The sequence below is a fragment of the Malurus melanocephalus genome, unplaced genomic scaffold, assembly GCF_030028575.1.
Source record: "Malurus melanocephalus ecotype Western Australia unplaced genomic scaffold, MMel_1.1 scaffold_5, whole genome shotgun sequence".
In the NCBI taxonomy this organism is placed as follows: Eukaryota; Metazoa; Chordata; class Aves; order Passeriformes; family Maluridae; genus Malurus; species Malurus melanocephalus.
The window spans coordinates 1,680,447-1,699,577 of record NW_026623237.1 but is presented as its reverse complement, the minus strand read 5'-3'; the positions used below and the strand labels follow the sequence as shown (position 1 = coordinate 1,699,577).

The 19,131-nt window shown below is 34.6% G+C and overlaps 1 protein-coding gene across 1 annotated transcript in view; it reads right to left on the bottom strand.

Annotated features, from left to right (window-relative positions):
• Positions 1 to 19,131, bottom strand: part of PACRG (parkin coregulated) — a 202,353-nt gene that overhangs the window by 88,117 nt on the left and 95,105 nt on the right. The window contains exons 3-4 of the mRNA XM_057370424.1: positions 11,988 to 12,159; positions 1,966 to 2,115 (exon numbers count right to left, since the gene is read on the bottom strand). Of these exons, the coding sequence (XP_057226407.1) occupies positions 1,966 to 2,115; positions 11,988 to 12,159 (322 nt within the window). The remainder of the gene's footprint in view (positions 1 to 1,965; positions 2,116 to 11,987; positions 12,160 to 19,131) is intronic.

Sequence of the window (19,131 nt, the reverse complement as noted above, 5' to 3'; positions counted from 1 at the left end):
TTCACAAGCTATATAGAAAAAAGGAACAAGAATTTACACCTCACTTACCCCATCTTTCACCTGTACCAATAAACAGTGAGGAAAGCAGGCCAGATCAGCCTCTGCCATTCCTGCCTATTAGCTTATGTGAGCYAGAAAGAGGAGGAAAGAACCCTGCATTTTCTGTCAACCACCAGTGAAGGAGGAATGAAATATAATCTTTTTGTGGAAGGAGGAGACAGAGATATTCCCTAAAACCCAGATAAAATGTACTGAATTAGTTGAACAGTTTCCTATGGTAAGCTTTGCAAATAGTATCGATATCTTTCTGGTAATACTAAAATTTCAATTTGTTTTTTTTAAAGGAAGTAATGACTTAATAAAATCAATTAATTTGGACTATTACTTTTCATTTATTCTTGGGGGTTTAGTTCTTAAATGTCAAATATGATTTAGTGTATTTTTACATAGGCACAAATTCACAGAGCACAGATCTCACACAAATATGTTGAAAATATGTTTTATTTTGCTCACAAAACAATCAAAACTGAAGATATGGATGTGTTTAATGCCTTGCTAAGGTATGTACCTGGCTACACGTGAGCTTTCCCTATTATTCATCTGAAATCACTGTTGAAAAGCCCAGTCAAGAGAAGTCATGGGCTTCTCAGGTTGAAATTTGGAAAAAAATATATGTGATATATTCATTCATCAATGAGAGTCCTTTTTACAGTCTTGTTTGTTGCCACATACTGAAATTAGATCTGTTAGGGGGGAATCTTCCAATCCATAAGGAGCCCTACTGAAATTGTTTAACTTTAGCCTACAGATTTCACTTATTACCTTTCATCCCACAACTTCTGGAAAGTCACAGCTGTCATCAGAAATAAGTTGCACTTGTGGAATTCCATGTTACTGCATGTTTCTCACTAAGTAAAGCAAAGTCAGGGACATACATGTATTTAAAGGGATCTAAARTGTAAATTTCATTTGTGCCTTCAAGCCAGTCTCTGAACAGGCATTTTTCAATCTGATTTGAATCTTATACTCAATAAAGAGTGAGTATTCTGTAGTAATGCAAACAGAAAGTATAATAGAAAGGAATCCTGGAGAGAACTATTAAAATGCCATGAATTTCATGAAAACCCTCTTTTGAAAGCTTTTGAGGAATTACTTTCTTTTCATCTATATGGCTGCAAGTCAATAACAGAAATTTTAAAGTCAGTAACTTTGTAGATAATTGAAAATAAGTACAGATAGATTTACTACAGAAAAATACTTTAAAGATTAGTTTGGCTAAAGGAATATACATCATGTTGATTTCAGCTGGTGACTGTGGTGTAAATGTATTCACAGTATACAGAACTCATAGGATCAGTTATTAAAGACTGAAACTGTCAAGATCTGCACTACAAAGAGTAGATATAAATTAGTTCTAAATTGCTCTGTAATAAAACCTGCTAAGTGTGCAACAATAACTTCAAATTTCACTGTTTCTAACTTGAAATTCTTTTACAACAAGGAGTTCTCTCGACCCTCAAATTAATTAGTTTGATCTCTACTTTTATTTTTATTCTTTCCTAAACCTTCTGGTAGCAGCAAAYTGCTTGTGGAGAGCACAAAATGGAATAAAACAGCTGGACTAAACGAATGTGTTTGAGGGAGGAATAGACCTTTGCAATTTATTAATGTATTCAAAAGACTGTTACAAAACTTTACAATTTAATTATTGGAAGATTATAGAGCTGCTTCAGTGCTTCTGTACTGTGTTAAATAAACTGTACGTGCAAGGAGTTATAAATGAAATTGTTAATTTCAGTGCATCCTTAGGGGATAGTAAGAGGGGGAGTTTACATTATTTAGAGCTCCAAATGGATTTGAGTTTATATACAGTAATAAATCTTAACTACATTGTTAATTAACCCTGCCTCAAGCCCCTTTTTGCCTTAGGAGTCGAAAGACACAGTGTCTGTTAGGATAACTCACCATCCTTATCCTTATAGATGCTTAGAACGGGGAGAATTTGCCGATAATAGGGCACCAAGGCCTCCCCCACCATTTCAGCTGACACCACCAGGTGCTGGATGACTTTCAGTGTGGTGCACATGATCTGTCGGTTACGAAGGTTCAGTGCATCTGTGATGCAAAAAGAACAACAGGCAGAAAGCAGAATTAATTTCTAAAATGTAGAGGGAGGGGGAGGAGTCCTCTAATGGACAAATTTAATTAAACTATACTCTGTAGGGAATTGTAAGCGGGCCTTTATTAGCCCAGCTTTGAAAGATCCCAAAGATGGATTGCAGTCCTGATGWTATAAAACACTGCCTTGTCTGATTGTTATTTGTTCCCACAATTTGTGCTGACTCTTCAGTAACCCAAAGAATGCAACTCATTATTCCCTCATGCTGCCAGTATAATACTGGCGTGGTCCAAACAAATGAAAAATAAATGTTCAGTAAGTACCACTTGGGGCCAATGGAACCATGCAACTGCAGGACAACCTGCAAAGGTTGACAACAGATACATTCTAGTGCAACAATTAGTGTTTGTATGTTTGTACTCATTTATTTCATGATCATTTTATTCATTCAACTGACAATTCCTACTATTCTGAGAATCAGTACAATGAAGCAAATGTTATAGGGAAAAAAAACCCACAAAAAAACCTTGTAGGCTTTTTTCAAAAGAAAACATTCTAGGGGAAAAAAAAGATTTTGTCTARCCTACTTAGGTTTTTCTCTTAGCTTTCAGTGTCATGCTTCTAATCTTATGACACTAAGACATTTCATAAATACCTTTTGTTTCTCCTCTTTTAATTTTACTAAAAGCAAGTACTTTGCATTCTCTCTCGTAATTAAAAATGAGTCATGCTTGAAATACATTTTTTTCCCTTGCAAAATCCATCTATTTATAAAAGCATATCTGAAATTATGTAGCTGGAATCAGTTATCAAATTTGGTATGCTCTTATATATCGGTCTAATTCTCCAGTGTCCCGCCCACTTAAATGGACCTCTACATCATTGCACCAGGACAGAACTGAAAAAGATAAGCTCATATTCATTACCATGTTTTAAAAAAACAGAAATATTTAAATATGTGCTTCAAGATACCAAAACAAAGTATAAGCATTTAGAAAAAACTGTAGCACAGAACACAAAGAAATTTGAAGAGGAATTGCTRACAACTTCTTCAAGAACTGCCTCTTCAAATCAAATAGGATCAAAGATGTCCCGACCCATTGCAGAGGTGTTGGAACTAAATGATCTTTAAAGGCCCTTTGCAACCAAAACCATTCTATGATTCTACAATTCAATGATTCAGTATTTCCAGTGCTGAGTTATTCAGTGCACAGGAATGCCATTTCATCGGGAATGAAGTAGTATTTTCACATAGGAGCAACATCAGTTTTTTCCATCTCTTTAAGCAAATGCACTGTATCTGCCTGCTTCTGCTTCTTATTGCATGCCTGCTGAGTTAAAAATCAGAGCTAGATCTCTGAAGCAAGGGCAGATTGGTTTGTGAATGGGCAGAGACAATTCTCAAAAATCAACTAGTAAATATTCTCCCTTCATACCTCTTGGCATGCTTGTGAACAGTATACTGAACCTACTGTTAGAAAACAGAAAGCYCAAGGTATAAAGGTACTATTGCACATCATCCAAGTTAAAGAAGTACTGGTAAACAAAAATACAGACTGAATTCCATATTTCTTATTTGCTAGTCCCTATTGTAGTCACCAGGCTGTATTTAATTTCATATTGTCTCTGAGCACAATAATGTGTGGACAGGAAGCCCAGCAATGCAGCATGCTCACACTAAATTCCAGCAAAGAGTCTGGCTATTCCAAATTACGCTTTTGTGGATCGATGTTCCAAGGCTGCTTTGGCAAAGAGAGACGCCCAGATGCAATTTTAAAGATGGGGTCTGAGTCTCATATAGGAAAACACTCTTCTAGAGAGAAACAGACATCATTCATTTTCACAGAAGAGTGACTGAAGAGGAAGTTTCCAACACATAAATTTATTTACTATTAACTTGTCATACACATAAATAATAGCTAACTGAACTAATAGGGAAATTATCACTAACACTTTCAATTTTCAGTACAATAGTTATGTCATGCATATGAGCATAAATGAATATTTATATTTATTGTTATGAATTAATTATTACCAATTAATAAAATTAATTATTTGTGCATACACTAATAATTAATTAAGGGATATAAAAATTAACCATTGACAGAAACCCCTGCTTCTTAATCCTTGACAAACAAATTGTACCCCCTTCCAGGAACAGTACTTCTGGGCTGTAGAAGCTGTCCTAGAGGATGAGAAACCTTATTTTTAGGCATGCCAAGTATGTCATGTGAGTGGAAGTGACTGTGCAAATATTTGTTGGAAGAACTATGGGATGGATCCCAACTGATGCCATAGACGTGTTTCTGTCCAAGTGGAGTAGCAGGTACCTGACCATTTCTCCTCGGATTATAGTGGCTTCATTCTGCTCYCCATCCCTATCTCCAGCTCAGGGCTATTCTGGGTATTCTGAGAATAACTGGTCTTACAACTAAAGATGGAAGCAAAGAATGCATTAAGTATCTCAGCCTTTTCCTCATTCTTTTTCATGATGCTTCCCCCAACAACCAGTAAAAGATGGAGACAGATTCTCCTTAGCCCTCCTCTTGCTTCTGATATATAAAAACATTTTTTTATTATATTTTATGGCAATAGCCTGRTTAAGTTTTACTTGGGGTTTGGGACTTCCAAATTTCTCCCTGCATAAGCTTATGACAATCTTTTAGTCTTCCTCAGTTGCCTGCCCTTTCTTCCAGTGGTGATAAACTCCTTTTTTCCCCGAGTTCCTGACAAGTGTCTCTGTTCAGTCAGTCCCATCTGCTGGATCATCTTGCAGCACATGGGGACATTTTGTTCCTGAACCTTTAACATTTCCTCCTTAAAGAACATCCAGCCTTCCTGGACCCCATCACCCTTCAGGACTGCCTCCCAAGGGTCTCTGTCAAACATGCTCCTAAACAGGCCAAAGTCTGCCCTCTCTAAGTCCAAGGCAGCAGTTCTGCTGACATCTCTCCTCCTTTCTCTGATACTTGAAAACTCTATCATTACATTAACACTGTGCCCAAGACAGCCTCCAGCTGCCACATCACCCACATGGATCTYCACCCCTACTTCTACCAAAACATAAAACTGAAGGACCTCACTTGCACTGTCCCTCAAAGTGGCATCCTGCACCCAGTGACTCCAATTCCAATTCACTGTATTCCTAATTTCAGATACATTTCATTGGCAATTCATGTAAATTTAGTATTTGTTTTATTAATTTCCATTAAGATCAGAAACTTTCCTTAAGATACATGCTACTTGTTTGCTTATCCATTTAGCTAGATGTTTACATATAAAGCAATAGAAATTATTACTTKAAAACATTCAAGTCTTTGAGTAACACTTCTAATATCTTAAAGAAATTACCTACAAGTTATATATTGATATTTTTTTATTTTTATTTCTTATTTTTATAYGGCAGTTTGGAAAATCCTATTTCAGTCCCAGATATTGTCTATAATAGAAGCCACAGTTCTCATCTGATGAGAGTGATAAATTTTACAAGCCAGAACACATGACAGCATTTCTCCCAGAACACAGTGGATCTTTTTCATGACACAATGTAGTTCCACAGAAGGGATCCAAYCAGAACATTCTCTCCCAGACAGCACACTGTTAGCCTGAACTTTACAGAATCAAATCAGTTTCCCCAAACTTCCRTCTCTTCTCTAAATACTACCTATGGATTTTGGTTGTTACATTAAAAGTTATGTTGATAATTCAATTGTATTCAGCTCCTTTTTCAATTACATCTGTGAATCTATGCTTAGAAATGCCCCAACGGTTTTCATTTTCTACTTAGGTCTGACAACCAAACATTAAAACCAATTTGGTTTTCATTCATATCTGTCACTTAATTGGTAAATCAGGCAACTGTTTTAGAAAATTCTTTGCCTGAAGATTCATAGTGGAGGTATTCTGTGGGGTAAAAAGCTCTCAGGATAAAAATACTTTGACTGTTGTGATCTACTTAATCTTCTTCTAAATTCGGGAAGAGTTCGGGTTTAAAGAACTCCTAACATGAAGTGTTCTCAAAACACAATTGATTAAAGTGATATATACTTCTCTTACAAAACGTTGTCCAAAACTTTCAAAGTGCCTAATACTTAACTACCTGTACTTATAGAACAATATTATACTAAATTGATAGAACAGTAATGAATGCTTTTACAAAACACAGTATTTAAGCAAGAATGAATAAAAACAGAATAGGAACCTTCTACTTTTTAGAAGTCCAGTAAGAGCCTGACCCAAGTAATAATAGAGATGTACAGAAATTTCTTCCTGTACAACTGAAAGAGTGATGTGTTATAGTGAAATGATGGGAAGAAGAAATAGGGGACAAGGCACAAAAATCTTGTGCCAATTTTATCATCGAAGACTTTTTTGCAAAGCCAAAGTCTAAGGCTAAGATCCATAAGTGAAACATGGATGCTTGCAARAAACATGATCTAGCAGAATATGGAATAGAAAGTCAGTGGCTTTTTTAAGCTTTAGKTGTGCATGTAATTGTAGCATTTTACTAGATCACATCCTATAAAATTTGAATTTTACTAATGTTTGTGGACCCAGTTTAATTGCATAGGGTAAAAAACACATAGAAGAGTCCCAAAAAACTGCTCAGTGACTATGCCAGTCTACAGCTTCCCCTCATTCCTAGTTTTACATTTCTTCCTCTGTGCTGTCTAAGCCACTAAAACTGCACCAAGTACCCACCCCCCTGATAAAAACARGTCTATTATCAATGAAATGTGATGCCATTTACAAAAAAGGTCTGAGAAATCAAAGACCAGTCGTACTGGCATCTGTACTGCACAACTTAAAATAGCATTCTAAAKGTACTGTAGATCCTTGAAGAAGAACATGGACAAGAAAAATGTGATGATACAGTTTTATTAGACTTTCAAAAGGTATTTGGWAAGTTCTCTCAGCGAACTGCCATGGCTTGCATACAAATAAATAATGGCTTAGAGACAGGAACAATAGAGACAGGCAACAATAAGTGATCACAGAGGAGAAATATCACTAGTAGATCCTTGCAGGAATCCATGAAGTTGATATTCTTCACTAGATATTTAGGTGMTTTGGAAGTTTTTTACTGATGACAGGTTTCTGTAGGTAACAAGTTATTCCAGATGCCAAAGACAAGGACTGACTCTGAAGAACTGTRAAAGGACTTTATAGTACAGAACAACTGGGTGATAAAATGGCAAATGAATTCATGACTAATAATGATAAATATTAATCAATTTAAAAATTCAGGAAAAATAGCTGCAACTTTAAAAGTCAGAGATACTAATTGCATATTTCACTTTCCAAACATGGATGAGATTTATCTCTATTAAAACACAGTTTCTCCTCACAGACAGAAGTAAAGATGAGTAATAAAGAATCTACTTTTGATAACATTTGAAAATACCTGAAATTAACAGTTTTGAGCAGATGAATCTAACATAAACCTAATTGCAACCACTTGTACTGCTTGATGAAACCTGCAGGAGGAAACACTTYAGTATTTGAGTATCAAGAAAATTAAAAGAAAATAGATCAGAGACCTTTGCTTTCTTTAAAAGCATTTTAAGTCTATAAATGCAAGCTTGTTTACTGTTCTTTTTCAACCTATGACTTAATAACCAAAAGTGGTTCTCAAGAGCAACAGTCAGCCAGAAGGAAAATTACAATTACATTAGAGGTTTTAACTCACTTTCTGTTGGTGACAAAAATCAACTTACATGACTTGCAGGAAAAAAAGAACTGCAGACCAGTAAAACATAATATTTTTATTCCATAAAAACATAATCTTTTTCACATGCAAATAGAATGGGAATAGTAAGAAAACAGAAATCAGATGCAAGCAGAATGTGAACAATAAGAAAACAGAAATCAGTTTAATTTGGAAGTTTTTTAAACGTTAAAAAGGACTCTGTAGGTGACACTGAGGGAGGAATGATCTGCTCATTTCTCTAGACCTGACTCGCAAAAAATCTGTTTCCTTAATGAAACATTTTCAACATAGTTTAAGGTACCCTTGATTTACCGGAGCACAGAAGCTATTTTTAACAGCATGGTAAAAGCCTCAAAAGGTACGCCCCAAAAAGGAAAACTTCAGTGTTCCTTAGGATGGAGATGATTCTTTTTGGATTCAATCAGAACTGGTCTGCTGACTGCAACTCTGTAGAAACAATACTTCCTTCTAAGTTACAAGTGCAAAGGTGTGAGCTTCACTGACTTTTAGGCCTAAATTTAGATTGCCTATGTTTCTGTTTCAGGATTCAAAGCACAGAAGAGTAAAGATTCTGGAAAGTGGATGATCCAAGATACTTAAGTGTTTAATTTCACATTACTATCTTCATTAGCAGAGCTATATCCAGATCTTCCTATTGATAATTTCTACCTATTCACTCCACTGTCCGTGCTGTCGTGTACTATTCCTTCATTAGTGGTGGTGCATGGATAAACTAGACYGTTGAAATGATCTGACATGAAAAGTAATGCCACTCTGAAAATATTTAGATTCATTTTAGATTTGGGTTCTTTTGCCTTTTTTTCTTTTTTTAAATACCTCTAGATGAGAGATTCATTAAGTTGCTCCACRAACAATTGCATTAGCAAAACTCAGAGTGTGGGAGCTGGAACAATTGGTGACTTTATGCATAAGGGGTTGAAAACTCCTACAACTACATTGCCAGCAAAGCAAATGTGAATGGTGGCATGCTCATTGCCTCTGAAAGGAGATGCTTCCACATACTGTGTTGCATGCCCTTGATGTTACCCATGGAAATAAAAAACAAAGGTGTAGAAACTTCTGGCTCCCTCAGTGTTTATGTCTGCACGTGTGTCTCATGCAGAGAACTTTGGGGAACTCTGAGGTCAGGAATCTGAGAGCTGCAGAAGTCTTAAGGGAGCAAGCAAAAGGACAAGGCTTTTCTGATCTGACATTCGTTRTGGTAAATGTAATATTAAAAACAATAATTTGCCCTAAAATGAGGTATCAGAAGGAATTTTACATTCCTATAATGACCACACAGAAAATCATGGAAAGGCTAGACAGATTCCTCTGCTTCCTAAAAATAAGGGAACTCTCATGTAACCTACAGACATCTTTGCCTGCTACCCCAGGGGTCTGTGGCTGGGTTGTTCAGCTCTCTGCCAACCAATGTAACCTGTGATGGGGAGCAAAATCAGCCTTCTTCTTCTACTTTTTTACCTGTCTGCAATATGAAAACAACAATAAGGAACTTTCTGGAAAAGAAGATATTTGGCTGTGTATTGTGCATCAGAACTTTCATGATACTGCTGCAAAGTACTTTGATATTTGCCATATATCTCACTTCATATATCTTTGCTGAGCTTAAATAATTYAGACAATGGGTATGCCTACATCTTCTGTGAAAGGGAGTAAAATGCCCTATATCTTAAGTAATCCTATTTTCTGATTTTGCATTTTATTTATTCTTAGTTGGATTCCTTATAAGCTTGACATATACGGGTAATTTGTTTTTTCTGAGTTTTATGGCACGCAATGACTATATTTATAAACTATTTTCTAATGTTTTTCCAGTGCAAGATACAATAAATATATTTTGGATTTTTATTTTGAGAAATCAAAATAAAATCTATTTTGAACATTTTTCCCTCTGAGAAATTAATGCCCCCAACCTGAGGGATTTTTTTCTTCCTCTGAATTTCCAAAAAAAAAGCCCCTTCCAGTGTGACAAACAAAAATACAGAATTATTTTTCAACTAAATACCATTCTTTTTTATTATTTTAATCATATTTCTGGTATCTTACAAGAGAACCTGGGCCTGTTAATTTCAAGTGTCTGTCTTTTCTTACTCACTGCCTGTTTAACCAGAAAAAAAAAAATTGAAATTATTTGGGCTTACAATAACCCACAGATGGATTAAATAATATAATTTTCATCTTTAATGTGTGAACTTTAAGCAAGGATGGCTGGAAGACAAATTTCCTCTTAAATCATTAAAATATAATACAGAATTCTAATACTTAATTTAAAATGTTTTTAGAGAACACTTAGGTCTTTATTAATATATTCCATTGATGAGCATGCAGGAGAGAAAACTGCCTTTAAAAGAATTCTATGTGTAGAGTTGTTTTTCTGTCTTTCTTTTAGCCTTTTCCCCTGGATCATTTATATTACCTTGCCTAACAATCAACTGATTCACTCTTTCACAGTAGAAATACTGTAGTGGTCTAGAAAAAGACTGGTTAATCAGATATAACTCACCCAGAGGGACACTTTGGAGACAGTAATCTGTGTAAAACATAGCTGAGTTTATTGTGGATGCAGCTGAGTCACAGAAATGTACAGCTATGACTACACCGCTATATTACACAGTCACAGCAAATTWAAAAACCCTTAAAAGTACATAYTTTCAGACTCCTGGAGATGATGGTRTCTTTTTTTAACATTAGTATGGTTTTAATTAGGAAGAAACCTTAATCATTGATAATACTTAGACTTCACATACTAAAGCTGATACAGAAGCCTTCTTAAAATAAAAAAGTAAGAACCTTAAAATAAAATAAAGCAGAACCATCTACTAAATTTAGCTAGCAGATTYTTGAATGTGTTCCAGCACCATAAATTATTACTTGATTTAAGACTACATATCAAACCCATACAAATACCCTTACCTAGCAGTGTCTTTCTAATTCTAAACGCTGTGTAAAAGATAAAGTTTCCACGTAATTATATCCTAGCTAGACTTTTAAATCCTGAGTAGGYGCTGTCATAAACTTGCAGTCTTTTTTGAAGAAATTATTTCAGCTTTCAAAAAAAATGATACTGCTGTAAATATATTTGGGTGGTGTTGGATATACTTTTCTAAAGAAATTATATCATTCCTTTCTTTATGTATTTTCCTTGAGAGAAAAAATGGTAACATTGTTTTCATAACCTTTCTCAAGTGTCACAGAGTAAACATTCTGAATATTATATATTCCTTTTGACATTTTCAAAACTAAAGTAAGATAGAGACARTGACATCTATAATCAATCTTTTTAAATTGAGAAAAAAAACTTTGAATAAAAAACTAACAATTCTGATACTAACAATCCTTATTATTTCAGTATTATCAGGCTCCAAACTACATTAATTTTCCTTTTTCCAAACTGCATTTAAAGCTGAACCCTCTCATGAACAGGACAAAGGACAGCAATGATACCATTAATGATTAATGAYAAAAGAGTAGCCAAATTTAACAAACATGAGCATCTATTAGTATAGATGTAGCATGCAGAGTTAAGCATCATAATAACAAACTAAAGAAGGATGATGCTTCAGAAAAATAGCTCTTCAAGGTAATGACCCAAAGAAATAGGAMGGGACAAAAMAATACAKCTGAAASACTAGGTGGTTCAAGAAAATAAAGTTTTCGTGGTACTGCACTTGAATTTTAGTGGTATTAAATTTGTGTTAAAATAATTAATTACATTTTACAATTTTTTTCTACAAAAAAACCTACGTTTGAATACATAAAACCTTCAAAAGTAAYATTTTTAAATGCCATCTGTTGATTTCTCCTGTAATTTTAGATGAACTGTTCTGTATAGTAGAGGATTTACATAATCAGTATATAAAAACAGCTAAGAAAATGTCACTTCACATTTCTAAAGACCAAGAGCCACCCCATAATACAAAAACCACTAACCAGAGAGTCTCTTCCTCTGAAATACTGCACATATCAGGTGATTGAAGGCCTAAAGCCTTCTGGCCTTATATCTKAAAATTTACTCACATTTGCAACAATCTTCATTAAATGTTCAGACTGTCTTGTCTTAAGMTTAATTAACAACTTTTCAAATTTTACACCATAGAAATACAAGTTAATGGATTTTTCTCTTACATGTTCACCTACTTTTTATTGGGATAATGAGCTGAGGAACAACAGGAAGGATCTTATTTCCACCATGCTCTAGAAGGTCATGGACTCCTTGACGAGCAAAAAACTCATATGGAAATTCTGTTTCACAAAGCCCATCAAAGAACAAAGGCAGAAAGTAATGATAGTCCAGATTTTCAATCTCCACCTGAAAATGCAAAATAAAAAAAACAGATAAATGCAGTTTTTCAGTACTAATAAAATGTGATCAGGCCAACCAATAATTCATACCACCTAYAAAGGCATGTTTAGTAAATAATAATTCATTTTTTATCACCGCAGAATATATTGAATCCCAAATATGCTTTATGACAAGATATTAAAATACAGAAATATTAGATCTAAAGAAGAGACTACAAATGAATATACTCCCATATATTTTCACTTTTTGATAAGTCAGTACCAGATTCTGATATTCTTGCTTATACACTTTACTTTGCAAGTTACCCATAGGAATCAAACTAGTAATTTTAAGAACAATACTCTGCCAATTTCAGAAAAAATTGATATTGTATATTCACCTGGATACTCAAAACAACACATAAGAGAAAGAATCTTGTAAGAAACAAATATCCAGCACAGTACAAATCTCAATATTTGTATATAATTCCCCAATTTTAAGAATGTTGACCTAATTTATTTCCTATTAATTTCAAAGCAGAATTACAAAGAAATTCCATGATGTTCTACTGTGAGAAAAGGTAGAGAAACCATGTTCTTATTTTTAATAGGAATCTCCWTCCAATCCTAAAATACAAAGTATGCTAATCTTAACAAGCTAAGGATTTTGTGAGGGATTTTGCATTCTAGTTTTCTTCATTTTTTCCTTTTACCATAGGACTCTACCATATTCATTCAGGCTAGCCAGGGAGAATCAGAAGTTTGTTTATGGCTTGTCAAAGCTCTGAACACAGTTGAGAAGTGACTCAACAGCAATGCATTTTCTCTGAACAGAACATGATCCTCAAAATCACTCGGAGACCAATCCATCTCTTTAAGAATCCACTTCCATCTTTAAAACACTACTCAGCTGCTACCCTGTTTTTCCAKTGAGATTAGGTGGTATCCAGGTAAGATTTTTCACACCTAACCAACTTTGTCACATAGACCAAATTGAAGCTCCAAATATCCTAAATAAAATTTGTCAGATTAAGCAAAAAAACCCTTATCCATTGATTTCAGACCAAAAGTCACATGCTCACTTGAGCTGTGGAAGTCTGAACTGAAGCAGTCAAGAACTGAATGTTACACTTGAGTAAATCCCACAGTCAGCAAGCAGCACACAGACATTCTCTGTTTGAGGCCATGGTTCATTTTCCTCCTTGCTTAACTCTGAGTAGATCTGAACCCTGGTCTTAGCTACTCTCCTCCACCTTAGCTGCTGTCTTCAATCTCTCATGTTGAAACAGATCAATTCATGATAAATCAAAATTAACTGGAACAGCTGCTTGAATGTATTTTACGTTTGCTGTGAGCATGTCATCATTGGCTGACATAGTGCCAATAACATACTAACATAGTGTCACACGCACTGATGGTTAATCTCTTACAGGACACTAAAAGGTCAATTGCATAATACCCATTCACTCGTGAATGAAATCAGGGGAAGGAACAAAAGAAACCCACATTTCCTGTTTTCKCAGTGTCATATATTATTTGCTTCTCTGTAATTTCTTTCTCATTGGCTTTTTGCTTCACAACAAAAAATGTCTTTATCAGATGCCTTTACAGCCAATATGAACCCAGAGAAATGGCCTCAAGTTAATSCAGGGAAGGTTTAGATTAGATGTTAGGAAAGATCTCTTCACAGAAAGGGTTGTAAAGAACTGGAACAGACTGTCTAAGGAAGTGTTGGAGTTGCCATCCATGGAAGKGTCCCAAAAATGTGTGGCTATGGCACCTGAGGTAATGATTGAACGGTGAACATGGTAGTGGTGCTAGGTTRACAATTGGACCTTATGGTCTTTTCCAACCTTAATGATTCTATGATTATATAATTCCATGAATATGCCAAGGAATTAAATAGCAAAAATAAATAACATTATTATTAATAAATAAAATAACAAGAATTAAAAGATACCTAAATTCCTGAATTGATTTGATTTGTATTTCGTGAGGACATTCAGCATACTACTAGCAATACTTGTGAAATGATAAAAGAAGTCTGTTCCAAAAGTCACTGAGAACAGAAATCAGCAATRTAGCAACTACAAAATTCTGGTGACAAGCCTTAAAAAGAGGCCAAATTGTTCATTGCAACAAGARAGCTGTATGATGTARGAAGGGACCAGGGGGTCAAAAACCATTAACAAAAAACAGGACCAAGAAGAAGACATTTTTTCATGTTCTCTGTCAACAGGAAAATAAAATTTCCTTTAATATTTCTTTTTAATGCTCTATCTATAATTTACAATATTACTGGATTTTTTGTTATTGAATGTTCTAATTTCAGAAAATCAAAACCAAAATCTGTAACAAGTACTTGTGTCTTGGCAAACGCTTTAGATRCTAGAGACACAATATGTGGGATTCTTTTTTTTAAATGGGAGGTTTCACAAGCTCAAACATCTTCATCACATTATGTCTTATTGAGATAGGGTTTAGAATATATTCCTTACATTGGTATTTGCAATGTGTAATTTGTAACTCTTTCAAAATTTCAATTTCCACAATAAAAAACATCCTTGATCCACATTTATGTGGTGTTACTGAATCARGTTTTGCAAAGTAGTTGCAAAACACACATAGTAGAATATCTCATTTTTTGCTCTCCCACTCTTCACTAATGTCTCCTCTAACTGTATCTGCCAGTTATCTTTCTTCTCAAAGATTTTATATTTCTGATAGTTTATGCAATTTGTTTCAGCTTTTTTTTGTGCTTGAAATATGCTTGGTCTGTTTCAGATATGAAGCAAGCTTCTGTGTTCAGAAGCTTGTCAATGTTTTTCAGCAATAATAACTGGACAATAAAAGATATTACCTTTAACTATCAACTGCGTATTATGATTACACATTACATATGCATAGGAATGATACATCAACTTTAGGGTGAATATGATTTCAGGGTTTAAAAACAACTCTGATTTTGACACATGGCACAAAAGATTTATTAAGAAAAATGTTTTACAAAATATACATATGACAAGCTGTAGATCGTAAAGTATTTGTGTGTACTCTCTTCTCAAATAGCTTCAAATCCCTAAGTGGCTGGCAACTGGCATGGCTTTGAGAAGGTTTCTGATTTCTAACCTATTTCTTGAAGTGTCAGCTGTCCAAGTGCACAGACAATTTTTACTTAGCTTTTTTTTTTTTTTTTTTTTTTTTTTTTTTTTTGCTCTATAATAACTCCCACAATATGGAAGCCAGAAATATTTTGTCTTACATTCTCTAGTGTGAAACCCTTTCCTTCTGTGTTTACTATTTAGCTTTTAAAAGTGGCTATTATACAGCTGTTCAGAGAAAAATGTGATTTTTCTGTTTACGCCTACAAAAGTCTTTTGTTTTTTATATCCACCCACAAAAAATGCTGATTAATGCTCAAATTCTTGGCAAAACTTGTCCATATCTGAAAATAATGCTGCAGCTAGGGATTTTAAGAAGAAATCTCACAATAATTATTATGAACTTCTGCACTAGTGGCTTGTAAATTTTGCAGAAATAGTCTCTGAACTTTCAGTAAATAGGCCAACTAAGAGAAATTTATATATAATATATTATTAAATAACAAAAGCAACCACAGTATTAGTAAAATCTTCTGTTTCATGAAACTTCCAGGCTCCTTATGTGTTCTAAAAACTCCCTAGGTGAAGAACAGTATACAGGTAACAATTGTTGCTTTATAAGTACGTTCAACTAATGTACAAGAAGGGAGGGAAATAACCACAGTATCACAGTTAATTTTTCCAAGGGAAAATCTCTCCTGTGAAGCATCCCAGAGAGAGTGGCAAGGCTGCTGAGACAAGCCAAAATCAAATAAAGATTCTAGGCTGACAGTAGGAAAAGAAGCTTYGTGGCTAATCTGCCTGATAGATGAAGAAAACAAACTTTTTGAGAGAATTTTAGGTATAGAAGAATTTTGGCAATGGGGTATCATTGGTCTTCCTTAAATGTAAACTATAAGACAAACCCAAGTTTCAGAAGGTAGTGTTTAAGACATATAAATAATTTAACTTTCCATCTCATTTCATGCAACTGATTACATAATAACATGTCTTTGATCTGATTATCCAAAAATTGGATTTGATCTTCCAGAAACATTATATCTAACTGTATATGTACTTATTTAATGTCTTTGTCTAAGGCATTTAAATTAGGTAAAGAAATTGTGGAATTGTTGGATTGATAAGGACAAACAGGAATTTTTTTGAGGCTTGTGAAAATTTTGTAASCATTCACTGGTAAAATAATAGTTTCTCTTAAGATTTGCTTTCATGTCTGTTTTGTAGGTTAATGAAAAGAGAAAAACAGAAACCTTTCTGAGCAGTCTCAGTTTTGAACTTTCTTTCTCACTTCTTCTTTCAAGGTTTCTTTCAACTTTCCTTTTTTTTCTTCCAATACCCTGTACAAATACCCTGTGCAGTTCACAGTTTTTGCTTTCTTGCTTTTAATGTATTTGATGCATAATGGCATGTTACTTTTAATTTTCATTGCTGAGCAAGTAATGCTAACTAGTAGTTTCCMGACTTGAGTAGATGGATTTTTCAATATGTAATTTTGCTTATGGTTCAGAACACAACTCTGCTCTTCCATTTAGCTCCTACAAGTTTTCTAGCAAAAAAATATTCTCTTTTTGGTCTGCTGTAGCTCACCTTCCAATAGGGTCACACTACAAAATTTTTCTATTGAAAGAATTTTAGTCTAAGTTATAACCTGTGTCTCACCAAGAAAGGGGGGAAAATTGTGCCTGTATTTTGAATTCTGCAATGAAATGCCAAAATACTTATCTTAAAACAAGTGGAAGATTATCAGACTTGAAGAAAAACAGGCAAGGGACTTAATAGAAATCTTTTAACTCAGTCAAACTGTATTTAGAGCCTTTTTAACATATTCAGTAGATATTTAACTTCCCACAAGAAGTTAAATAGCAAAAGGAAATATTTCCCTACTATGGATAAATTAAGAGAAGCAACAATAAGAAATTTCATTGGAGTGTTATTATACTGGCTATCTGAATTTAGCTTTGAAATAACTCATGTAAAAATAAAACCCAAAATCTAGGAATTTAAAAACAGAAATGTTAATATATAGCAATTTTAAACATACTGCATTTTGCACTACCTCTATGTTAGTTACAAAAGTAAGRCAAGTCTTACTTGGGAAGACATACACTATCAACTCAAATATCCCTCCGCTTCCGTCTTCTTCCCCTCACTTTATGTACTGAACATCATGTCACATGGTCTGGAATATCCCTTGGTCAGTTTGGGTCACCTGTCCTGGCTGTGTCYCCTCCCAGCCTCYCATTCACTCCCAACTTCCCCACCAGTGTGCCCATAGGAACAGGAGAAGAAGCCTTGGCTCTTTGTAAGCTCTGCTCAGTGATAACAAAAACATCTCAGTGTTATTAACTCTGTGTTCAACACAAATCTAAAATGCAGTCCCCTACCCGCCACTGTGAAGGTAATTAACTCTACCCCAGCTGAAACCAGCATGATATGATAAGCAAAACATTTTCTTTTCAGTTGCCACAGCTGAAGGTGACAATCTAATTTTACTGGGGTTACTGAGGTGAGGAAAATTAATAGTCAACAAGAAGGTCATATTATTCCCTAAATAACTGGAAGATCAATGACTGGCTCAGAAATGGAGGCAAGGAGAAAGAAGATATGAATTTGTGTAAAATCTGCTTCAGACAGAGAGTAAAAAACCCAGCCTGAAAGCTCTTCCTATAAATGTAACTTGTTTTTTATTAAAGAAACGTGACTCTCTAAGTCTGTGGAGCCATGCCATTCAGAAGATAATGTAGCACATTTCTGGGAGGAGGGGATTTTWAGCCGGCATTTTCATAAATCTTTTTAATTGTACTGCCTGGATTTAAATTTTTTTAAATATACACCTCACTGATAATACAGAGCAGGCAAGTCTTGACAGATATGGAGAAGGGTCAGTGTATCACCCAGGAAAAAACAGGATGACAATAAGCCCTTGGATTATGGGATATAGGCCTTAAAGTGTGATATGCAACATTGAAGTGACAGATTAACAGCAAGGACTTCTGCTACAGTATMGGAGTTCATCAGTGTGACATAGAAATAGTGCGACAGGAAATAGAGTTGAGCCAACTAAATAATCATTTTGAGCCACCAATATGTTGCAGGTGTGAAAAGGCTAAATATTATTTAAAATGCATGAGCTATTTCTAGTATAGACAGGAAAGCATTAAGGCTACTACACTAGGCAGTCATGAGAGCCCAAATATAAAATACATAAGAGTTTTTTTTCATTGATTCCTCATTGGAAATGGCAGGGACAAACTGATATATAGGAATACACCAGATTGAAAAAGAAATTAAGCGCTAATGTGTTCTTATTTATTTGGATTTTGTTCACATTAGATTATCTGAGTCAACTGACTTCTAAAAAAGCATGTAAAATATACTATTCTTTCAATACAGCAAATAGTTTTAGACTACACTTCAGGGACTGCTTTCTTTTAATTGATGGGAAGCATTACAAATAGAAGATGAAGCACCCTGAGAAAAGGGCTCTGTAAACATCACTCTGACAAATGTGGAATGTACTTGAGAATTGTTTGTGTGAAACAAACAATGGACCACACAATAACCTCAGAGGCAGACAAAAGTATTTCTGCTATTTCAGAATGTATGCTTATCTAGTTACATTCTTCTTGCTCTTCAAAGGCTTGCTGGCATGTTTCCTGACACTCAGTTGTTCTCCTTTTTCTTTACATGATTTATTAATATGTTCTATGAGTTTCACAAGCACAGTAAATGTAAAATTTTACACTGGGATAGAGAAGCATTATTTCTCTACATTTTGTTAATCTCTCACATTTGTAATTGCTTAATRTGAACATTACATGATATATAAAGACAAACTACACACTTAAAATCCATGTGATATTACATGTATTACCTATTCTGAGAGGTGAACGGGAATT